Raw genomic sequence first — 23,523 nt, forward strand, 5'->3', positions numbered from 1 at the left:
ACCTTAAATCTAGCATTCTAGAGCTGACAATAGCAGAAGACAATAGTCAGTAGTTGCTTTTGCTACAAAGCTTCATAAATAAAAGGCCAAATAAGCAGGAACATCAGCTGTCAATAGATGTATTTTGTTAAGGGGTTTTATTAACCACTGTCCATGGACTACATTTATGCAGGATGTCTGAAGTTCATGTGTATTTTCTGGTACCCCTTCAACTTCTTTTCTTCAGGTTGAAGTCTGTTTCTCATTAGGTATTGAAAAACATCTGACATCTCAGGAATGCTGATGTGGTCTTCAAGACAATTGTGTTTTCTGAAGAGGAGGAGATAAGGCATTTGCTATAGTAACTTGCTGTTTTGTATTGAAGTGCATTATCATTTCTGTTAACAGTGGACTGTAAACTTATAGATCATTTAGATTAAGTAGTTAAGTTTCTAATTAAAAAAAAAAAATATACTTACACCAACAAAAAAGTTCTTTACCGTAATATAAATGAGCAAGAGCTAGTTAGGAAAAGACTGTTACTTAGAAATGAAGAACTCATATGTAATGAGAATGAACTGGACGGGAACTGGCAATTATGTTTTATAAGAGAGTATGGACACACAGAGTTTATTTCTCCCGCAAGATTTCAGTCAGTTAGTCTCTGACATGAATGCAAGTAAGGCATACACACCTTCAGCAGAATATACTTGTGCCCCGTGATTTGAAAGCAAATTTGAAGGCAAAATTGCGGAACAAAGTAATCTGTGCATAGGTGAAGTTAAGCAGCTTTAAAATCAAGGGGTTTTTCCCCCCTACTCTAGCATATCTAACCTGTATTTTAAGAGCAGGATGTACTAGAACACAAGCTATTATTGACCCTTGTAGCATAAGATTAGTGTGTAAATCAATGTGTCATTTGTAAGTCTTTTAGACAAACAACCAGTCAGAACTATTTTTGATTCATGGTTTGGAGTTCTTTTAATCTCTGAACTCATATGACATCATCTCAATTAAAAACAATAGGAATCCTCCCATTGTCTTCAGTGGCCTATCGTCTACGAGTCACTACTGCTTAAAGAACAAAGAGTACAGTAAAACAAACAAGATGACACAAAAGAAGTGTAAATGTGAATATATCAACATCTAAATATTGAGAACTGCCTGTTCTCATGACCGTAAATGATGGTCTATTTGAGGGAGATCTTTTGTCATGCATGCCACCTTGTCTTTTAGACATAAACTCTGAAAGTACAATTATGAATAAAAAGCAACTCGAGTTTCTCTTTAGAAACAAATAGGTGAATGAAGAATGTTTTACTTATTAGCACCACAGGAATACGTTCTCTTTTCTAAAGTTTCTAGATAGAGCCTGGAGTTAGTGTATTCACTAGTTTGAAGAAGCAGCTATTTGTACCCACCCCCTGTTTCTCTGAGGACACCTGCCAGCATATCAAGTAATAATAAAAGCTGTTTACAAGGACAAAGTTCTCGCACAGTTGTGTTCAAGTACTAAACTATACACATGGACTTTGTTGCCTTTGTTACTCAAACAACAGTTTGCCTAAACCCCGACTATTTCTCAAGAGAAAAAGAACCCTTATGCAGTGAGCATTTGCTCTTTGGTAAGTTTCAGCAGTGAATTTACAGAATATAGTCCATCAGCATGGAATCTGGCAAAGATACCAGTCCCTTTTGATACAATTTGTTATGAAACAAAGTCCAAGCGTAAAACAATTATTTGCAGTGACATAACATCATAAAGTAATTCTTTGAGGTAATTACCACTGAGTTTTGAAGCAGTGTCCTTGGTTTTACTTTGGTAATTTCCGTATAGAGTTTTAATGGAGCTGAAGATGATCAAGGTCAATATTCGACTAACCAGCATTCAGTTAGGCATTAACCCATTTTTATTAAACAGTTTAGATAAAGTGCATTTCATAAAGAATGTAGTTCGGAAGTCCCTGAATGAACTGTATGGTATCTTAGCGACAAAACCCACTAGATTAAAATTTGAAAAGTTTCATGTATAAGGCCATTCGCTCCTTCTTTTCAGCAGAGCATTTGCACACAGATTTCTGCAATTTGCTCCTGGCAAGTTTCATGCTACAGTTCTAAAGAATCAGTATGCATAACTTACTACATGTTATTGAAAGTCCTAAGAGTTTTAAAGCTTTTTTTCTAATAATTTGCTTTTATGTAGATGCAGTGGTCTTACAATTACATGTAACACACACCACAAATATTTAGCTGTTTGTTTTGGTCATGTTTTACAAACAGGGAATAAGTTCAGTTACATTTTCCTGGTTTAGTTCTGGCTTAAGTTCACCTGTAACTGATTCTGATGTCAATTCTGAATCAAATCAAATCTGATTTGATTCTGTTTGACTAGTTTAAAACTGTAGCTGAAATTCAGTTCCGGTTTGAGAAATATAGGGGTTCACACACTCCTTGATTTTGATTTGACATCCTGCTCATGGCACAGAGGTGAATTAACTTAGAAGTAAATTGTCAGTTATGAATAAAATAGAGAGCAAAAGAATTTTTGATCTGATCGCATTTTCTTGCAATACGTGTATATATAGTAATGCTGTACTCTCAAATTGGGAAATATAGCATGTATGCATATATATATTTATACAGACAGACACGTATGATGTAAGTGTGTGTGTGCATAAAGGTATATACGTTTAGGTCTGTCTATGTTCAAACAAAAATGTTACGAAGTTTTTGGAAATTACACATTTAAGTGAAAAGGATATTGTATCTAATATATAATTCGAAAATAATCTCATGAGAAAATATGTACTATATTTACAAAAAGAAAAAGTAATTCCTGTCTAACAATAGCTTTGTTTAGTTTATTACATATCTGAAAACTGATATTAAATACTACTTATAGAAAATTTGGCAAGTTTTACAGAGAAATATGAGCTCTGGTATAAACATTTAAACTCTAATTCAGATCTGAAACAGAAGAAGTAAGCGTCAAGCTAAATACGGACTAGCGAGCTAATAAACACATTTCACAGAGTCCTGCCATTTTTTTTTTTCTTTCAGATATGCATACTACTATTCTGCAATAGCAGCTGCTGTTCTTCTTGCTGCTTATATTCAAACTTCATTTTGGACCCTAGCAGCAGGCCGGCAAATAAAAAAAATCAGAGAAAAATTTTTTCATGCGATTATGAGACAGGAAATTGGATGGTTTGATGTAAATGATGTGGGAGAACTTAACACTCGTCTCCTGGAGTAAGTGTGCTGTACCTTTACCAATGTTATTTTATATTATGAAGCATGTATGAGTTAAATTTTTTAATTTTTATTTTTAAACTGTATTATTTAATTTTGAAATGACGTTTTCAAGTTTTCTGATGGAGAGCCTCATAGACTGAACTTCTGATACTTCTGATACTGGACTGTTGCAAGGATATCAGAAAAGAATTTCTTAAAGTTCCCTTGAATTCGGAGGATGACTGAAGCCCAGCCTATGAGATTACCCCCATGAAAAGAAAAAGCTGTTCGTTGCTATGCACACTGGGGACTGAACAAGGTGCCGACGGACCCCAGCAGTGTGAACAGCTTTAACTGCATGACAAGCTACTCCCCTCTCTTTGCCTACATGAAAGGCTTTATCTTTTCTTTCCAGATATCCCACAGTTTCCAAACAGATCAAAAATCTGGAATTAAGAGATTAACTTTGCACTGTAGGCAGAATTTCAATCTTTTCAGGCAAAAACAGGTTTATAGCATTACATTTTCACAATATATATGAAATTTTCCTTGATCACACTGTATAGTGCTCTATCTTAAAGCAAACTTGTTTGGAAGTAGTTGAATAATAAAGATTGTCTTCTACACAGATGCCCATGTAACAAAACTGAAAGGGTTTCTTGTGCTTTCTACATTTTGCTTCCTGTTTGGATGTCATTTATTTTTCAGTGATGTCTCCAAGATTAATGAAGGAATAGGTGACAAACTTGGTTTGCTTTTTCAAGCACTAACAACATTTGTAGCAGGATTTGTTGTTGGTCTCATCAGAGGATGGAAATTAACCCTTGTAATACTAGCAGTCAGTCCTGTCCTCGGACTTTCAGCAGCCCTCTGGGCAAAGGTAGGTTAACATAGATTCAGTGTCACGCTTTATATTAATGAAAGATAAAGAAATAAATCTACATATCTGTAATTGTTACTGTTGAAACTTATTGCTTAGAATAATTATAGTTTTAGAATACATCTATGTACATAAGCCTTAAATGAACTGTATAAAAGTACCCTTATGTAGTTTGTGTACTATAATTCCTGTAGATTGGACAGTCTTCTTTGATTTGAAGCTGTTTACACCAATATAGTATACTTTTATATAGAAAAGGAAGCAAGATATACAAGTAGAATCTACATCTGTAATGGTTAAACTTCGTTCACCAGCGTACTTGTTCTGTTGAAAGGAATAATTGCACCTCCTGAAAAATAAGTGAATAAATTAGACCAAGCCTTGGTCTTAGATGCAGATGCAGAGTTCCTTTCAAGAGTTGTTAACAACTTTGGTAAGAAATTTTAGACAGACTTCAATAAGAGAAGTACTAAATTACCATGGGATTGGAGTGACTTAAATTTGTAGTTTGGAAGCCTTTAGATTTTTACAGTATTTTATTTCCCTTACATTTCAAAGACTGTATAAGCGTGCTCTCTCTTGAGTGAGTATATTGCAGAAGAGGTAGGAGTAAAGAAGCATGTGCTACATATGTCTACTGGCTAAGAGTCTTCATCTTCATGGACTGTGCCCAGTTAATGTAAGCTGTAGAGCCCTCTGGCTAAGGTAGCCAGAGATGAGAATGAGCTGAGGAGAGCTGCCTGAGGAGAACCACTCCAGCTCATTATGAGTAGCTATCCAACCTCCTGCTCTGTGTGAAAGCAGAGTGGAAAATACAGCCCTTAGTTGTTAAGAGCAGTTAATGTTAAGTTATTTGAATGAATTCATAATGTACTTAAGTATTTTGATATTGAACATTCTGAACTCACATGTAATATAATCAAAAGTCTTCATATTGGAAGAAAGTAACTGTTATAAAAGCCGTTATGAAGTGCTTGAGCTCATTGTGTTTTTCTTAAGTCAAAATACTTAATCCTGTATTAGGTTCTCTCTGCTTTCACTGACAAAGAACAAGCTGCATATGCAAAAGCAGGTGCTGTTGCAGAGGAGGTTCTGGCAGCAATCCGTACTGTAATAGCTTTTGGAGGGCAGGAAAAAGAAATTAAAAGGTAAGAACAATGTTTGCTCTCATCAGCTGATTTTAAAGTATTGACTTCAAATGGTTTGAAATTTTCTTGTATCTTTGATGTTGAAAGTCTGTGAAAACAAAGAAGTCTTGTGCTTCCAGTGTTTTCAGGTAATGGGAAATTGCTACAGGCTCTTATAAGTTTCACTACATGTTGAAAGACAATTTTTTTTTTCTAGAAAATGACAAGTTGATGTATTGTCTCTACTCTAGACAGTGTACAAACTACTTTAAAACATCACACTGTGAGAGCTTTAGACAGAAAAAAAGGCCCTGCCATGAGAAGAGATGATGGTATCTTTGGTAATCTGATTACTCAGTAGTTTTAATGAAGGTACTGATAAACAGTATCTCTATTTCCGCTATACTGTAAAACATCATTCTTGTGACATATTTTAACCTTTTATCTTAAGCTAACAATTACAATATGGAATTGAATGCCAGTCCCTGAACTGCAGTGCCCTTTTTTTTCTATATACCAGGTCGACTGATGTTGGCATTGTTAGGAGTTACCTTAAAGTTGCTGTGCCTCACTACCAGGCTTTGTACAGTCTTAGGTTTATATATTTTATATATGTTGGTGTACTTTGTGAGTGTTCTTTTTCTCATTAATCCAGAGAGTTTTTGGTGCTGTGTGCCATGGTACAAGTCTGAGTCTATTTTGAACTTCTATCTTTCTTTCAGATACCATAAAAATTTAGAATATGCTAAAAAGTTTGGAATAAAAAAGGCTATCACATCTAACATTTCTATGGGTGCTGCTTTCTTACTGATATATGCATCATATGGACTGGCCTTCTGGTATGGAACTACCTTGGTCTTAACTGATGATTACACTATTGGCAAAGTTCTTACAGTAAGTATTAATGAGTTAATTCCCAATAATAGAGAGAAATACTAAAGAAAATACATTAAAGTGTATATTGGGAATTTATTTGAGTTTAATAAGAATTATGTGCCAAAATCAGCAAAATAGCTTCCCTTCTTAACAAAAAAAAAATTCTTACCACAAAAGTCTACATGTTGTTTCTATAGTACCTCAAAATCTACATCAAGCCAAAGAAAACATCTTACTTTCAACTGTTTCTACATTTTTTTATGTCTTCCATAAGATCAGATTGATACAGAAACAGTTCAATCAAAAATTGAAGTACGTTAGCCTTCCTACTTGCTCTTTGTTTTCAGATTTGTAGGGCTGAATATATTTTCAGGATGCAGAAGCAAATATTTTTAGCTGTTGTGTGGTCTAAGTAGATCATAATATTGATACTTTTCTTATATTTTGCTCCATAAGACCTTGAAATCACTTCTCAGTATTTTTAGAAATCAAGGAGAAGAAAAATGTATTTGTGACTAGGAAATACATCACCATCTAACCAAAGGAAAAATAAGTAACTCATAGGTCACAACTTAAATTCTCTTGATGTGGCAACCATTCTAATTTCATACGAGATATCAAACAAATATGATAAGAAGAATAATTTTGTTAACCATGGTGAAACATGGCCAGGAGACCATATGTATGTATTTATATATTTTTTAAACTACCTGTTTTGTTTTATTTATGAATCACTCAAGGTTGTGAGAAATGAGTCTGCTTGGTATTACTGGCTCTTTTCAACCTGCCTACTTTTTTTAAAGGCAGGCTGGCATGCAGAACATCTCAGTGAGGTTCATGACCTTGTGCGCAATTTTTTCAGTTCAAAGTATTTGAATTTCTCTTATCTATTTTATAACATGAACGGGAGAGTTTTGCCTTGTTAGGTATCACGTCTGTGAATGACCATTCTTGGAGAAAAGATAAAGGGTGAGATGGACCTTTGCTCTGACATACTATGGCTGTTATTATGATCTCTGTTTGAGTGGTGTGATTTTATTGCTTTCGTTTTTACATTAGGTGAAAGCAATAAACTATGCTTCTCTGAGAAAATAAAAAGTTTTTTCTTTTTCTTTTTTTTCTTCTTTGCTTGCACACACTCTATTTCATTCCAGCAGAGGGACCCGTTATTACTTTTCGATGGAGAGGCTGGGTTTGTATACTTCTGTTTCACTGTCACTTTGAAAGAAGAATGATAGTTTCTTGCATATCTGTCTTTGTTCCGTTGGAAGACATGCAATATACCTTCTGGTCTTTGGAACATCTTTTGCCAAAGAATGAAGTAGTATAATAAATCTGGAGACATCAAGGGTAATTATACATTTTTTTGATGTAGATTTTGCAGGTCTCAGTCACTTTTTCACTTCTTATCAATATGTTTGCAACATTGACATTGTACAGGAACTCACTCAGCTGAATCTTAAAAAGATCTTTTTTTAATGGTATTTTTTGCTTAAGAGACACCCTTTCATTTTGTCTTTAATTCTAGAGGCCTTAAACTTCCCTTAACAGGCACAGAGCCTCCTGATCCAAAGATATCTAATGTAAATAAATAAAAGTCATTCTCTCCTTAAATAAGAATTTATATATGTCACCATAAACATTTCTTTCAGGTATTTTTCTCTGTATTGATTGGAGCTTTCAGTATTGGACAGACTGCTCCAAGCGTAGACGCATTTGCTAGTGCAAGAGGAGCTGCCTATGCAATTTTTAATATCATAGACAATGTGAGTATCTTTGCCCTCACTCTCATTTTAAAACTGAGAGACCCTTCTTTTTAGAGTACAGGCACTATTTATGGATATGAAATTAGTAAGAGTAAATAACAGTGTGTAAATAAGCAGAAATATAAACATGAAAGCAGATAGAATGTGTAATTATTAGTCAGTTCCTCTTTGTCTTCTAGAGTAATCGGTTCATACTTCAAAGGTAAAAATACTGGATCTCTGAATCACGTGGTGCTGGTGGTATCCTCTAATGTATTCATCATGAAAGGCACGTCTATGATGCTATATAGATATGTGATTACAGCCAATGTAAGTATAGGAGCATAGGTTTCAAAGGATCAGTGGCACCACCAGTAGCGTGAGTGTTGGCAAATCAATAAAACACAATCTGATAACCTAGATATGTACTTCAATTGCCAAGAGTGTCTGATAACAGGGAAGCTGTGATTTTACTAGCTAATGAAGCTCTATGAAATGCAATTGCATATTTTGAATTATTAAGACAGGTTTCAAGTTCTAGACCCACCCTGGATGGAAACAAAACCAGTGATAATTATAATTCTGTTTCTGCCTAATGGTCAGTGGATTGGTTCTTTCTCACACTAATTGTTTCAGCAGAAAGGGCAAAGCTATAAATGAACAGAGTATGACCATCTCATTAGAGATGATCTGTTCAGGTTAATCATCAGGCAGTGAAATGAATCTTAGATTATGGCTAGCTGTGGGTACACTCTTAAAGACAGTGCACTAAATTCACACAAAAGCTTAAATGGAGAAATTATAAAAGTGTTCTTGCGTGAGCAGATCATCAGAGTAGTAATGAGGCAGCAAAACATCAGTCAATGTACATGTTTCAGAAATCGCACCTAAATTACTTAAAAATTACATTTAATATCTCTGCAGAATAATAGTGCACTCTAGGACTTCTTTATGAAAAAAAAAATCATTAGGAAATAAGTTGTGGCTTTTTTTTAATTTTTATTTTGCACAGGAACCTCAAATTGACAGTTATTCAGAGACAGGTTACAAACCAGACCACATTGAAGGGAACTTGGAATTCCAAAATGTTTACTTTAATTATCCATCCAGACCAGATGTTGAGGTACTGTAAATGAAACTTTATACATATTACAGTTAAACATTTGAATCCTTTGCTAAGAGAAAAAAATCACATAAAATTTTGTTGAAAATAGAACAATTCCAAGTTGATTCTCGAATTTATATAAAACTACCTTGCCATTACAGTGTTTTTAGCTAGAATTATTTGTCTCTTAGCTAAACATGTTAAGTTTTCTGAATAATTTTCAGGGGCCCGCAACATAGGAAGGACATGCATGTGTTGGAGCGGGTCCAGAGGAGGGCCACAAAGATGATCAGAGGGCTGGAGTACCTCTCCTACGAGGACAGACTAAGAGAACTGGGGCTGTTCAACCTGGAGAAGAGAAGGCTCTGGCGTGACCTTATAGCAGCCTTCCAGTACCTGAAGGGGGCCTACAGGAAGGATGGGGAGGGACTTCTCACAAGGGTGTGTAGTGATAGGACAAGGGGGAAAGGCTCTAAACTAAAAGAGGGCAGATTTAGATTAGATATTAGGAATAAATTCTTCACCATGAGGGTGGTGAAACACTGGAACAGGTTGCCCAGAGAAGTTGTGGATGCCTGGTCCCTGGAAGTGTTCAAGCCCAGGCTGGATGGAGCTCTGAGCAACCTGATCTAGTGGAAGATGTCCCTGCTCGTGGCAGGGGGGTTGGAAGCAGATGATCTTCAAGGTCCCTTCCAACCCTTACCATCCCATGATTCCATGATTTGTCTAAGTCTCTTGTTCCTAAACAGTGAGAGATGCTTCACTTGTAAAGTACACACATAATGATACTAAGGGTGAAAAGGCAGCGGTAAGTGCTGGGAGTAGAAATCTAGGAAGAAAGAGACAGTGACAAGGACAAAGAGCTGCAAGTGGTATTGGGAAGTATGCTGGGAGAGTACTGGAACATATCGGTGCATGGCTGTACATTCAGAATAGAAAAATGCACTTAGCCATGATGCAGATGCTGACATTCAGGTATGCATAGTTCATCGTAGCCTAGTCCTTCTAGAAGACTAATTAGCAAAAAATATGCTTTTCTCCATTGCAGTATACATTTTCAACCATGGAAGTTGTACAAAGTAGTGAAAACTGTGCAGACTCCTGTACACCTTTTGTCTTGTTAAAGTAGAAACAAAACCAATTTATTCTTTTTTTCCTGCTGTTGTGTCTTATACTACTCAGGTGAGCGGATTAAGCAGAAAAGTGGGTAAAATTAAATATACATGGCGTGGACATGCTAACTGCGTATCTGCTCTAGAGCCCCACTACACTGCTCAATACAGGTTATATTCTTGAAAATAAAATGAAGAAGCCATTACATGGCACCAAAGAGCTACATTTACCCTTTGTAAGACTCCCAAGGAAGGCAAAACTTTGTATCTTCCATGACTGTAAAATGCTGTATTTTATGCTGACTACTACAAGGAGGTTATATATTGTGCAATGAAAAGTCACCGTTGTCAAGAATCCCCACCAGCAATTCCAGTCAAAAAGGGAAAAAGAAAGGATACTTCAAGGTTATTAAAATTACTTTCTCTCTAGAACAATGTAGAGTATATTCTGTCGCTTCTAACCATGACTTTCACTGCACAATAGTTTTCCTGTAGTTTGTGTTGGGCATTAAAGAAAAAGATGAGGCAACATAATGCAGAAATATTGCTTCTGTATTATATTTTAGTTATGGGTTGTAATCATGTTATTTTCATTTTTTCGTATGAACTGGTTCATGATATGGGTAATTGTGAAGTGTGGTGTATAACACATTGATATTGGACCAATTGTGATGTAAATATGAAGAAAAATAAGCAGAAGTAATGTTACCCAAATTTTAAACTCGTATATTTATAAATTTTATTTTGTACCAGATTCTGTTATAAATATGAAGGATATTTTGCTGTAGTCTTTAGAGTTTCTTCAGATTTACATTGATGTTTTTTCATACTGTTATGTTTTTGATTACCTTATACACATAGATATTGAAGGGCTTGAATCTCAAGGTTGGTTGTGGCCAGACAGTGGCCCTGGTTGGTGGCAGTGGCTGTGGGAAAAGTACAACTGTTCAGCTCATCCAGAGATTTTATGATCCCAAGGAAGGCACGGTAAGATACCTCAAGTGAGATGACTGTGCTGTATGTCTCAGTTGTTGGAAGTCTGGTTCTGGGCTCACTGCCCTTATTCCAATGACATATTAAAGTCTCCCCTAAAAAGGCACGTGCCAACCATGAGAGAGAGGTTCCTTGATCAAAACACTTCACAAACAGTTTTTTGTCTGCTTCCTTTTGTTTAGGTTACCATTGATGGGCAGGATATTAAGACCTTAAACTTAAAATATCTGCGGGAGATTATTGGTGTGGTGAATCAGGAGCCCGTGCTCTTTGCTACTACCATTGCAGAAAATATTCGTTATGGCCGTGAGGATGTCACCATGGAAGAGATTGAAAAAGCTACCAAGGAAGCGAATGCTTATGACTTCATCATGAAGCTACCCAATGTAAGAAAACCAGCTGTCCTGCTGAAACAATTGCTCCTAAACTTTCTCGTGCCAAATAGTTCCTTAGAAGGGATTCTCGTATACAGAGGAAGCTGTTTTCCACAGCTGTGAATAAGCAGAGCTATGCAGAGCTTCCTCATAACTTTTGAGAATAATGTTAATTTTGAATCTTTAGGTCATGACTTGAGCATTTGAAGAACTATTAGAATTCCAGGGGCACAAATGATTAGGCAGGTGTATCCAAGTGGGTGTTTATCCTGTAGTCTTTTAGAGGAAGGCAAAGTTGCTGCTGGAGTTATTGACACTGATGTGCCTTTTCTTTACACTGCCTTTCTTTTGTGAACCAGCTGTGCCACTGAGTGATTTGGAAATGTGTGTCTTTGTCTTGTAGAAGTTTGAAACTGTGGTTGGAGAAAGAGGGGCACAGCTGAGTGGAGGCCAGAAGCAAAGAATAGCAATTGCCCGAGCTCTGGTTCGCAATCCTAAAATTCTTCTGCTTGATGAGGCAACATCAGCTTTGGATACTGAGAGTGAATCAGTTGTACAGGCAGCACTGGACAAGGTCAGTAGTATTCTAAAATGAAGCAGGTAAGCAGGAGCCTATTTTTTACTTTTTTCCCAAACATTTGTTGAAAGAGCTGTAAGAAATAGAGGTCCTTAAAACACAAAAGGTAAACTTGGATTTGGAATAATCTCTGTACATAGAATTTTTGAGATCCTGGAGGTATTACAGAGAGGAATCTTGTTTCAAGTCAGAAGACGAAACTGTCTTTTCTGCTTTATTAAGGTTAAATCAATGTTTTGTTTTCCAATTTTTTTTCACATCCAATTTTTCATCCACCAGTACTCCCAAGTCCTTCTCTGCAGGGCTGCTCTCAATCCATGCATCGTCCAGACTGTATTGATATAAAGTAGTGCCGTGACCCAGGTGCAGGACCTTGCACTTGGCCTTGTTGAACTTCGTGAGGTTCACATGTGCCCACCCCTCAAGCCTGTCAAGGTCCCACTGGATGCCGCCCCTTCCCTCAAGTGAATCAACTGCTTGGTGTCATCTGCAAACTTGCTGAGTGTGCACTCAATCCCATTTATCAATGTCAGTGACGAAGATACTAAATATTATGTGAACCCTTGAGGGACATCACTGAAGACGAACTCCATCCACATTCCAACAAAATTCCACTGCTTGGGATTATTACTTGATCATTTTTTTGACCTGGACAGGCTGGAGAGTTGGGCACAGAGGAACCTGATGAAGTTCAACAAGGGCAAGTGCAGGGTCCTGCACCTGGGGAGGAATAACCCCATGCACCAGTATGGGCTCAGGGCTAACCTGCTGCAGAGCAGCTCTGTGGAGAGGGACCTGGGTGTGCTAGTGGATGACAAGTTGACCATGAGCCAGGAGTGTGCCCTGGTTGCTCAAAAGACCAATGGTACGCTGGGATGCATTAAGAAGAGTGTGGCCAGCAGGTCAAGGGAGGTTCTCCTCCCCCTCTACTCTGCCCTAGTGAGGCCACATCTAGAGTACTGTGTCCAGTTCTGGGCTCCCTGGTTCAGGAAAGATGAGGAGCTACTGGAGAGAGTCCAGCGAAGGGCTACGAAGATGATGAGGGGACTGAAGCATCTGTCTTATGAGGAAAGGCTGAGGGAGCTGGCCTTGTTCAGCCTGAAGAAGAGAAGGCTGAGAGGGGATCTTACAAATGCTTACAAATATCTCAAGGGTGGGTGTCAGGAGGATGGGGCCAGACTCTTTTCAGTGGTGCCCAGTGACAGGACAAGAGGCAACAGGCACAGAATGAAGCATAAGAAGTTCCATCTGAACATGAGGAGGAACCTCTTCACTTTGAGGGTGACAGAGCCCTGGAACAGGTTGCCCAGAGGGGCTGTGGAGTGTCCTTCTCTGGAGATATTCAAGACCCGCCTGGACAAGGTCCTGTGCAGCCTGCTGTAGGTGACCCTGCTTTGGCAGGGTGTTTGGACTAGATAACCCACAGAGGTCCCTTCCAACCCCTAACATTCTGTGATTCTGTGTGTTTCTGTGATTGTCATAGAATGATAGGATCATAGAATGCTTTGGGTTGGAAGGGACCTTTAGAGGTCATCTAGCCCAGCCCCCCTGCAGTGAGCAGGGACATCTCCCACTAGACCAGGTTGCTCAGAGCCCCGTCCAACCTGACCTTGAATGTTTCCAGGGACGGGGCCTCCACTACCTCTCTGGGCAACCTGATCCAGTGTTTCACCACCCTGATGGTAAAAAAGTTCTTCCTTATATCCAGTCTAAATCTACCCTCCCTTGGTTTACAACAATTAATCCTTGTCCTGTCACAACAGGCCTTGCTAAAAGGCTATTTTAATACAGCCTGGTAATTAAAACAGCAAGCTGTGACATTTGATACATTATGTGCAATAGGCTTATAAGTATCCAAAGATAGGTAGGTAGTTGAAATGTATTTCAGATGAAATTGTAAAGAATTTTGTTTCCAGTGAAGCTACTTGAGTTGGCAATGACTTACAGCTTAAAGCACTGAAATTTTTTAAATGTCAGTGTGAAATATATTCTAATTCTTCTGAGTATTAACTATCCTTCACAGATTTTAGGGTTTAAATGAACAACTATGGGCTTAAACATAAAAACTTCTAGCATTTTTAAAATTTTAAGGTTTGTAACATTGTAACATTCTAAAATTCTAAATATTGAGAATTTTGCTTAGATATTTGTGGTCAAAATTTGATGGTTTTATATGTCACTGTGAAAGATTGTCTCTAATATTCATTTTCAAGCCAAAGATTCTACTTATGTTTTAAGGTACTCATTGAAATCTCTTTCTAAATTTTTTTTTTGAAAGTTATATTTTTCTGTGAACTATTTTGGTGTTTCCCTTAGGTCTTATTCAACTGTAATATGAAGATGAACAATTTCTTAATATACTTAGAAATACTTATATTAAATATTGTAATTTCTAGGCAAGGGAAGGACGCACCACAGTTGTGGTAGCTCATCGACTGTCAACAGTTCGAAATGCAGATCTTATAGCTGTGTTCAAGGGTGGAGTCATCACAGAACAAGGGAATCATTTTAAATTGCTTGAGAGGAAGGGAATCTACTATAAACTCGTTAACATGCAGGTATTTTTTTCTTGCTAGCTTTTGCCTGATTTTCTTTTTTGTATTCCATGCCCACAGTTATTGTATGCTATGAGAAGTATGGGGAATTCTGCAACATATTTTATTAACAGCAAAAAACTATGTACTTTAAAAGGAGGACGGTAACTTGAGAGAGAAGACAGCTAGTTTTGATACCATATCTATTTAAACCCAGGATAGTACATTTTTAATCCTCTGGAGATTTAAACGTAATAGATTATTTTATGTTTTCCTTTTATGCAGTTAATGTAGACCAACTGACTACAGTAGTTTGCTATTCTGTTGCTTGTTCTTAGCCTTTGATGAAAGGTAAAATGCAGTAGCTGATACTGGAGGAACAGAGCACGCATATTTTAAGCTATTTATTCATAATCCTTCATACTGAATTTCTTTCTAAAGAAAAAAAATGTGGTGCAGTAGGAGAAAATGAAAAATAATCTAGCTATGCTGAGTGCAAAAGTACGTACATTTTTATGTAGTAGCCAGAAAAAAAGAGGTTGAAAATTAATGTAGATATCAGAAACATGTTAGTTGTTAAGTGAGGAACAAAATACTATGGTACATCCCAATGTCCCATGTGATGGTTAGGTTATAGCTGAGCTTCACTGTAGCCTTCTGTGTGGCTGGTGTTTTATGGCATAACCACCATACCCATTAAAGAAACTGAAACTGCTACCTCAGTGTGTCAGGCTAAAAAGAGTAAACTAAGCCAATTAAAACATGTCTTCATAAATAACTATAAGAATGCATTTTGGTCACAGAATCACAGAATGGTAGGGATTGGAAGGGACCTCTGTGGGTTATCGAGTCCAACCCTCCTGCCGAAGCAGGGTCACCTACAGCAGGCCTTAGATTCAAAGTAACTGTGTATTCAAGCAAATGTGATAATGGGAGAAATTGGGAAATATGAAATGAAAAAAAAAAATTTAACAAATAATGGAAAGAAAACGAAAAAAAGTTCTTTTTATTAGTAGTAGAAAAAGCATTAAGAAATAAAAACTTTCTAGAAAAAAATAAATGCAAGTTGAATTTACTATTAAGTATCACAGTGGTGGGTAGACATTTATTTATTCTGGCAAAACTACCACCAAAACTAGGACTCTTAATTAGACTGTTCAGATTTTTCAGTCAAAATCTCTTTTGACGTGTTCCATCATGAGCTTTCTTACTCATTTAAAGTAAAGAATTATTAAGAGTATTCTGCAGTAAAGAGGTGTAATTTTTTCTCATTTCATGAATAAACAGTGTATCCACTGAGAACTTGTTCAGAAAGATACCAAGATGAGTGGAAATGGTGTACACTCGATTTATAACTCTGCTAGGAGTGAATTCATAAAAAAAGAGCAGCTACTTCCACTCACTTGCCCTCCGCCTAGTGGAAGTATTTTCTTGAGGCGAGATTCTCTTCTGTAAGAAACAAGCTCTGAAGATAGAGATCTACTCAAATATAATACAGATTTTCACATCTGCTTTATAGCATTGTGTATTGTTTTCGCTATATCTCCACTGAAACAATCAAAGTTACTTTTACTTTAAATACCTCATAATTTTGAAAATTCAGAGTAATATATGCATAATTAATCTTAGCATCATGTTCTTCCCTCTTTTAGGCAATAGAAGCTGAAGTTCCATCATCAGAAAAAGATAAGGATGCGCTTAGTATCAAAAAATGTGAGTTAGAACCAGAATTTGAAGAATCCTTAACAAAAGGATTGAGAAGACGATCAACTCGGAGAAGCATGAAAAAGCCAGGAGCACAAAATGATGATTCTGATGAGAAAACTAGTTCACCTGTAAGTATCTTTGCACAGCTATTAGTGAACTTTGATAGCTTTCAACAAAGTCTTTTAAAATTAAATTCATTCTCTTGCTCTAGAAAGGTATAAGTAGAAGGAGGCATTTTATAGGAGTGAAAGAAACATGAAAATTTTCTAATTCTGACTAGCCTTTGACTGATAATATTCGTAAATTGTTATGTTATTCTGACCATGAATGATTATACAAATAAAATGGGATTTTAAAAATCAGTAATAAGGATGAGTTTACTTTTGAAAATGAACTTGCTATAAAATAAATATATATACAAATATTTGCATTCCATACTGACGTAGTCTATACAGGTTAAACATTCTTTTTTTGGATCAGAAACAGAACATTTGGCCCAGCATACAACTCTTAAAACAAACTGTACAAAAAAAACATACTACCAATATGGTTGCATTCATATTTTCAGCAAATACTTTCCTGTTATAAATTGCTTAATGAACAGTGGAATTGATCTAGTAATGGATTACACTCAACAATATGCCCAGAACTAATAATTCAGTCACCATTGTCCAATACCAAGAGTACTGATCAATGAAAATGATATAGATAAACTAAAATACGATTGCAAGAGCTTTAGAAATATTCTAACAGCTCTTTCTTCCTTATATTAAAATAATAAATTTTTGACTTCCCCTGAGTAGATTCTGAGAGTAGGAGATTGACTATTAATCTCTCTTTTTCTCTGTATTTAGCCAAATATATACATGTTTGTCCTAACAAAATTCCCATTTTTTAGGATGAAGAATTACCTCCAGCTTCGTTTCTGAAAATTCTGAAGCTGAACAAAACTGAATGGCCATACTTTCTAGTTGGAACTTTATGTGCAGTTATCAATGGAGCTTTGCAACCTGCATTTGCACTCATATTTTCAGAAATTATAGGGGTAAGTTTGAATAAAATACACAAAAAACTGTAAAGCCCCCCCCCAAAATATTTCTAATGAAACCAGGTCTTAGTCACTGCATAATAAGTTGAGGCATGGATGAAGCACTTTTAAAATATCTGAAGAATTATATGAGATTTGCAAAAGCTTAAAAATCTTGCTGCAACCTGAAATTTCTTGTTATACTTATAACCATATGTAACGTATGCTCAAATCTTTTATGTGTGCTAATGACTGCCAAACATAGGTATTGAGAGATATGGGAGTATTTTAGATTATTAGTTGATTAGAAAAAAAAGTTGTTTTAAATGTTATTTTATAGATTTTTTCAGAAACTGATGACACCATTTTAAGAGAAAAGAGCAACTTATATTCAGTGCTGTTTTTAGTACTTGGGATCGTTTCCTTTTTTACGTTCTTTTTTCAGGTATGTTTTATTATTTTAACTTTATTGTAACTGTTCATCATGTTTTAGAAAACTGATCTGAAATATACTGAAAATCTGTATCTTTTTTTTTTGGCATTTAAATATTTTCATATGTAGTCTGGTTTATAGTTTCTGAATATGTTTCTATAGTTTTAGCCATTAAATGAGCCTACACAGTGAAATAATAAAGTGCACTTGAGACAGCAGCATAAACAGTCTCTTGCAAAAACCTCCTGGTGTATTTATGGAATTGTCTTGTTGCACATGCATGCATGAAGGCTTTGAGTATAGAAGACTGAGTTGTAGATGGCTATGACAGGTTCGTTTGATTTATAAATGTTCACATAATATTTTAAATATGAGTGGGAAGAGTTCATTGAAATGTAACACCCCCAAATTAGTGAGAATGAAAAAAAATTTAAAACATTCTTATAATCTATTTCTGTAGTGCTCATTCTCTGATGTTCTTTTGTGATTTTTTTCTAATTCACATACTTGTGCAAATGTACTGAGAGCATAAAAGCACAGCAAAGATAATGATCAAAGTTAATTGAGAAATATCTGCTGATTGGAATGTGCCATAGTAATTTTTTCTTAGTATCACATACTACAGTTACATCTGTGATTTGTATTTTAAGAGTATTGGATTTCACAAATGCAGATTCCAAACAATAAAAATTTGTGTTCACATAAAGGTGGTAGTGAGCTAAACAAAGCTAATTATAAACACTGATTTTATGCTAAGATGTAGGAAGAGTGTATCTTCCCAAAATTTTAACTAACATATTCCTTTTTGTGTCTTGTTGAATTGATTCATGTATCTGGCTAAAAATGTGTTCAATACATTGTAAATCATCACTTGTGTATTACTGCTGATAGCTATGCCATTTTGTGTTAAGATACCAGAGGAGAAATCTTAATTCCATTGAAGTCAATGGGAAATTTGTGTTTGACTTCAATGAACCTAGATTCCTTATGAAGTCTTTAACCTAAAATGAGTGACCTAAAAGCCCCATGTTTAAATCTGACTTAGGTCAACTCAGATAAAAATGAAGTCAAAGAGTTTATTAGTGATCTTTTCCTTGAAGCATGCTGGTGAAGCAGTCCTGGGAAATGTTGCTATGCTCTCTTGGTTTTTTTTGAGAAATAATATTTGAATGTCTGTACAGTGAAACTACTAGAATTTATGAATGTAAAACCTGGGTTTACATTTGCTGTGTGGAGTCAGGACTCCAGTATTTTGTACTTCGACATGGTAGAGATGATGTATCTGAAATATTTGTTTCATAAATACAAAAAATGTAGTAATACGCTAAACATTGTACCCTTTGTCAAATAGGGTTTCACATTTGGAAAAGCTGGAGAAATTCTTACAATGAGACTTCGATTCATGGCATTTAGAGCAATGCTTAGACAGGTAAAGATAATAAATATTTCGTTTTCCAGGGTTTTAAAATTTATTAATAGTATATATATCATACAATAACTGAATTCTACATTATTCTATCATATTATGACTTATCTACAGCGAATATTCTTTAAATCAGTCTAGAAACCAATTTGGTTAGTTACAGGTGATTTAGCAAAGTATCGTTAGAGTCTTAAATCAATAGAAGTGCAAGAGCTTTTTATGTACTTGTTGCAAGGACTTCAATTTACAGCCAAGTTACTATGGCCTGACAAGTTGATGTGCATCAGCAGTACCCCATTACATGTTCATTTGCCTGCTTTGCGTTCTTGGTGCCATTTCTCCCCTAAAAAATTGCAATGCAACACAGCTTACACTGTAACTTGTGCTTCAAATGAGGAACAAGTTGAAAGCTTGTGGGTTAGAATTAAGGGACCAGCTCAAAAGGGTGACATTACGGTGGGTGTGTACTACAGGCCACCTGACCAGGAGGAGGAGGTTGATGAGGCCTTCTACAGGCAGCTGCAAGCAGCCTCACAGTCACAGGCCCTGGTTCTCATGGGGGACTTCAACCACCCTGACATCAGCTGGGAGGACCATACAGCTAGGCAGGCGCAATCCAGGAGGTTCCTACAGAGCATCGATGATAACTTTCTGATGCAAGTGGTGGAGGAACCAACAAGGAAAGGCGCGCTGCTGGACCTTGTGTTAACAAACAAGGAGGGACTGGTGGAGGATGTGAAGGTCGGAGGTAGACTCGGCTGCAGTGACCATGAAATGGTTGAGTTCAGGATCCTGCGTGGAGGAAGCAGGGCGATAAGCAGGATCAAAACCCTGGACCTCAGGAGGGCTGACTTTGCCCTCTTCAAGGAGCTACTGGGAGGAATCCTGTGGGCCAGGGCTCTCGAAGGCAGGGGGGTCCATGAGTGCTGGTTGCTCTTTAAACAACACTTCTTCCATGCACAGGAGCAATGCATCCCCCTGAGAAAGAAATCGAGCAAAGGAGGCAGGAGACCTGCATGGTTAAACAAGGAGCTTCTAGCAGAGCTCAGGTGGAAGAGAAAGGTCCATGGAATGTGGAAAGAGGGGCAGGCCACTTGGGAAGAGTACAGGAACGTGGTGAGAGCATGCAGGGATGCGACGAGGAAGGCCAAGGCCCACCTGGAATTGAAGCTGGCAAGGGATGTCAAAAACAACAAGAAGGGCTTCTTCAACTACATCAGCAGCAAAAGGAAGGCTAGGGACAATGTGGGGCCACTGCTGAATGAGGTGGGTGTCCTGGTGACGGAGGATGCGGAGAAGGCAGAGCTACTGAATGCCTTCTTTGCTTCAGTCTTCAGTGCTAAGACTGGCCCTCAGGAATCCCAGGCCCCGGAGGTAAGAGAAGAAGCCTACAAAGAGGACGACTTTCCCTTGGTCGAGGAGGACTGTGTGAGGGATCGCTTAAGCGATCTGGACGTCCACAAATCCATGGGCCCCGATGGAATGCACCCACGAGTGCTGAGAGAGCTGGTGGATGTCATTGCTGAGCCACTCTCCATCATCTTTGAGAGGTCCTGGAGGACAGGAGAGGTGCCCGAGGACTGGAGAAAGGCCAATGTCACTCCAGTCTTCAAAAAGGGCAGGAAGGAGGACCCAGGGAACTACAGGCCGGTCAGCCTCACCTCCATCCCGGGAAAGGTGATGGAGCAGCTTATCCTGGAGGCCATCATCAAGCAAGTGGAAGAAAAGAAGGTTATCAGGAGTAGTCAGCATGGATTCACCAAGGGGAAATCATGCCTGACCAATCTGATAGCTTTCTACAATGACATGACTGGCTGGGTAGACGAAGGGAGAGCCGTGGATGTTGTCTACCTCGACTTCAGCAAGGCTTTCGACACAGTCTCCCATGATATCCTCCTAGCGAAGCTCAGGAAGTATGGGCTGGATGAGTGGTCGGTGAAGTGGATAGAGAACTGGCTGAATGGCAGAACTCAGAGGGTTGTCATCAGCGGCGCTGAGTCTAGTTGGAGGCTGGTAACAAGTGGTGTCCCCCAGGGGTCAGTACTGGGCCCAGTCTTGTTTAACTTCTTCATCAACGACCTGGATGAAGAGTTAAAATGTACCCTCAGCAAGTTTGCTGATGACACCAAACTGGGAGGTGTGGTAGACACACCGGAAGGCTGTGCTGCCATTCAGCGTGACCTGGATAGGCTGGAAAGCTGGGCAGAGAGGAACCTGATGAGGTTCAACAACGGCAAATGCAGGGTCCTGCACCTGGGGAGGAACAACCTCATGCATCAGTACAGGCTTGGGGTGGACCTGCTGGAGAGCAGCTCTGCGGAGAGGGACCTGGGCGTCCTGGTGGACGACAGGTTAACCATGAGCCAGCAGTGTGCCCTGGCTGCCAAGAAGGCCAATGGCATCCTGGGGTGCATCAAGAAGAGTGTGGCCAGCAGGACGAGGGAGGTTCTCCTTCCCCTCTGCACTGCCCTGGTGAGGCCCCATCTGGAGTACTGTGTCCAGTTCTGGGCTCCCCAGTTCAAGAAAGATGAAGAGCTACTGGAGAGAGTCCAGCGGAGGGCTACGAGGATGATGAGGGGACTGGAGCATCTCCCCTACGAGAAGAGGCTGAGGGAGCTGGGCTTGTTCAGCCTGAAGAAGAGAAGGCTGCGAGGGGACCTAATAAATGCTTATAAATATGTGAAGGGTGGGTGTCAGGAGGATGGGGCCAAGCTCTTTTCAGTGGTGCCCAGAGACAGGACAAGGGGCAATGGGCACAAACTGAGGCACAGGAAGTTCCGTCTGAACATGAGGAAGAACTTCTTCCCTCTGAGGGTGACAGAGCACTGGAACAGGCTGCCCAGGGAGGTTGTGGAGTGTCCTTCTCTGGAGATATTCAAGACCCGCCTGGACAAGGTCCTGTGCAGCCTGCTGTAGGTGACCCTGCTTCGGCAGGAGGGTTGGACTAGATGACCCACAGAGGTCCCTTCCAACCCCTACTATTCTGTGATTCTGTGATTCAAATGTCTGATTTAAATCGTAATATGTACAGATATGATTTTATTTATTTATTGAAGGTCTCTTTCAATGAGTTCCCAAATCTATATTTGTTGTTAGTTAATACAATAATGAGATTGTATACTTCAATCTAAAGCCACTTTCAGAGAATTAAAATATAAATATTTCGTAGTGTTTTTCAGTAATTCACGGAGTTATCTAAACTGGCCTTAATCTTGCATGATTTCAGAATCAGTATTTTAGACTTTCAAACATACAATATAATATTTCTGAAGTTTTATGTCTTGCACATAAAGCTACTTGTAGACACAGAATTTGATTCATGTGAACATGACTATTTGCAATGCAGACACTAAGCTGTTGTGGTCTGAAAAACTATGTTTTATAGATCAGCCTCACTGAAAACCTAATGGAAGAGCAATCTTACAATGGAGTCTTGAGGTCACAAATGCCTGTACTACATCACCAGGTCTTTGTTCAATGCATTTTACACATGAAAGTTTAAATCAGATATTTGGTCACATGGTGAATAAAGTATAAACTGTGTACCTGACCCCAACAATTGTCTCTGACCAGATAGACCAGTTTGATTTGGGTTTTTTTTGTGTCAGGCCAAACAAGCCTCTTCAGTCTGGGGGGAAACAAAGCAATGAATCGGGATTTTTTATGTTGAAAATCCTTTACACTTAATTCATCCCCAAACAGCTTTGCAATTGCGAAGGAGTGTGACTGAAGAGTCACCTCCTCCGAGGAGATGCAGATACAGCAGCAGTGGGGGAGGGTGTATCTTGGTTTGGGGAATCCCCCAGGCTGCTCTCCTTCCTTCTTAGCAGTGACAGTGTACACATCAGATCATCGACAAGCATACACTTCTGTCTAAAAATATGCATTGTACAATGAAGGTATTAGACTTAATTAAATATGCAGAACTGGTGCACTGCCACATACACAGTTTTCTAACACTGAACTCAGTTACATTAGGTAGACCTCAGTTCTACTTTGTGGTTTATATGAAATGTCCAAAATCTGGTCCTAAGAAAAATGTTTCTTATTGTAGGACATGGGCTGGTTTGACAATTCTAAAAATAGCACTGGAGCATTAACTACACGACTTGCTAATGATGCCTCCCAAGTAAAAGGAGTAAGTAAAATTTTGGTTTGGAATTTTTCATATTTGGTTTAATATGTAGTAAAGTTGCAGCTTGGGTTTGACTGGTTGGATAACAGTCTTCACTTTGGTGACTAAAATTTAGTATAAAACGATAGCTAGTGTAGAATGCACTGATGTGTTTTATAATAATGATGGTAATATACACTTACAAAATAATTTCCAAGTAAACTTTTAAACCTTTTTTTAGGTTTGCTACTGTGCTGTATTGTGATCTTCATTGTTAAACAAA

At 38.0% G+C, this 23,523-nt stretch overlaps 1 protein-coding gene across 5 annotated transcripts in view; it reads left to right on the forward strand.

The window, feature by feature from the left end:
• Window positions 1–23,523, forward strand: part of LOC104332508 (ATP-dependent translocase ABCB1-like) — a 61,827-nt gene that overhangs the window by 22,159 nt on the left and 16,145 nt on the right. For all 5 annotated transcript variants that reach the window (XM_075419415.1, XM_075419416.1, XM_075419418.1 and 2 more), the window contains 15 exons: window positions 3,040–3,231; window positions 3,922–4,093; window positions 5,117–5,241; window positions 5,943–6,114; window positions 7,749–7,862; window positions 8,854–8,964; window positions 10,920–11,045; window positions 11,234–11,437; window positions 11,829–11,999; window positions 14,399–14,560; window positions 16,189–16,371; window positions 17,142–17,288; window positions 17,611–17,715; window positions 19,055–19,132; window positions 23,181–23,264. In XM_075419415.1, coding sequence (XP_075275530.1) covers window positions 3,040–3,231; window positions 3,922–4,093; window positions 5,117–5,241; window positions 5,943–6,114; window positions 7,749–7,862; window positions 8,854–8,964; window positions 10,920–11,045; window positions 11,234–11,437; window positions 11,829–11,999; window positions 14,399–14,560; window positions 16,189–16,371; window positions 17,142–17,288; window positions 17,611–17,715; window positions 19,055–19,132; window positions 23,181–23,264 — 2,146 coding nt within the window. The remainder of the gene's footprint in view (window positions 1–3,039; window positions 3,232–3,921; window positions 4,094–5,116; window positions 5,242–5,942; window positions 6,115–7,748; window positions 7,863–8,853; window positions 8,965–10,919; window positions 11,046–11,233; window positions 11,438–11,828; window positions 12,000–14,398; window positions 14,561–16,188; window positions 16,372–17,141; window positions 17,289–17,610; window positions 17,716–19,054; window positions 19,133–23,180; window positions 23,265–23,523) is intronic.

This window comes from Opisthocomus hoazin, chromosome 4, assembly GCF_030867145.1.
Source record: "Opisthocomus hoazin isolate bOpiHoa1 chromosome 4, bOpiHoa1.hap1, whole genome shotgun sequence".
Lineage (NCBI taxonomy): Eukaryota > Metazoa > Chordata > Aves > Opisthocomiformes > Opisthocomidae > Opisthocomus > Opisthocomus hoazin.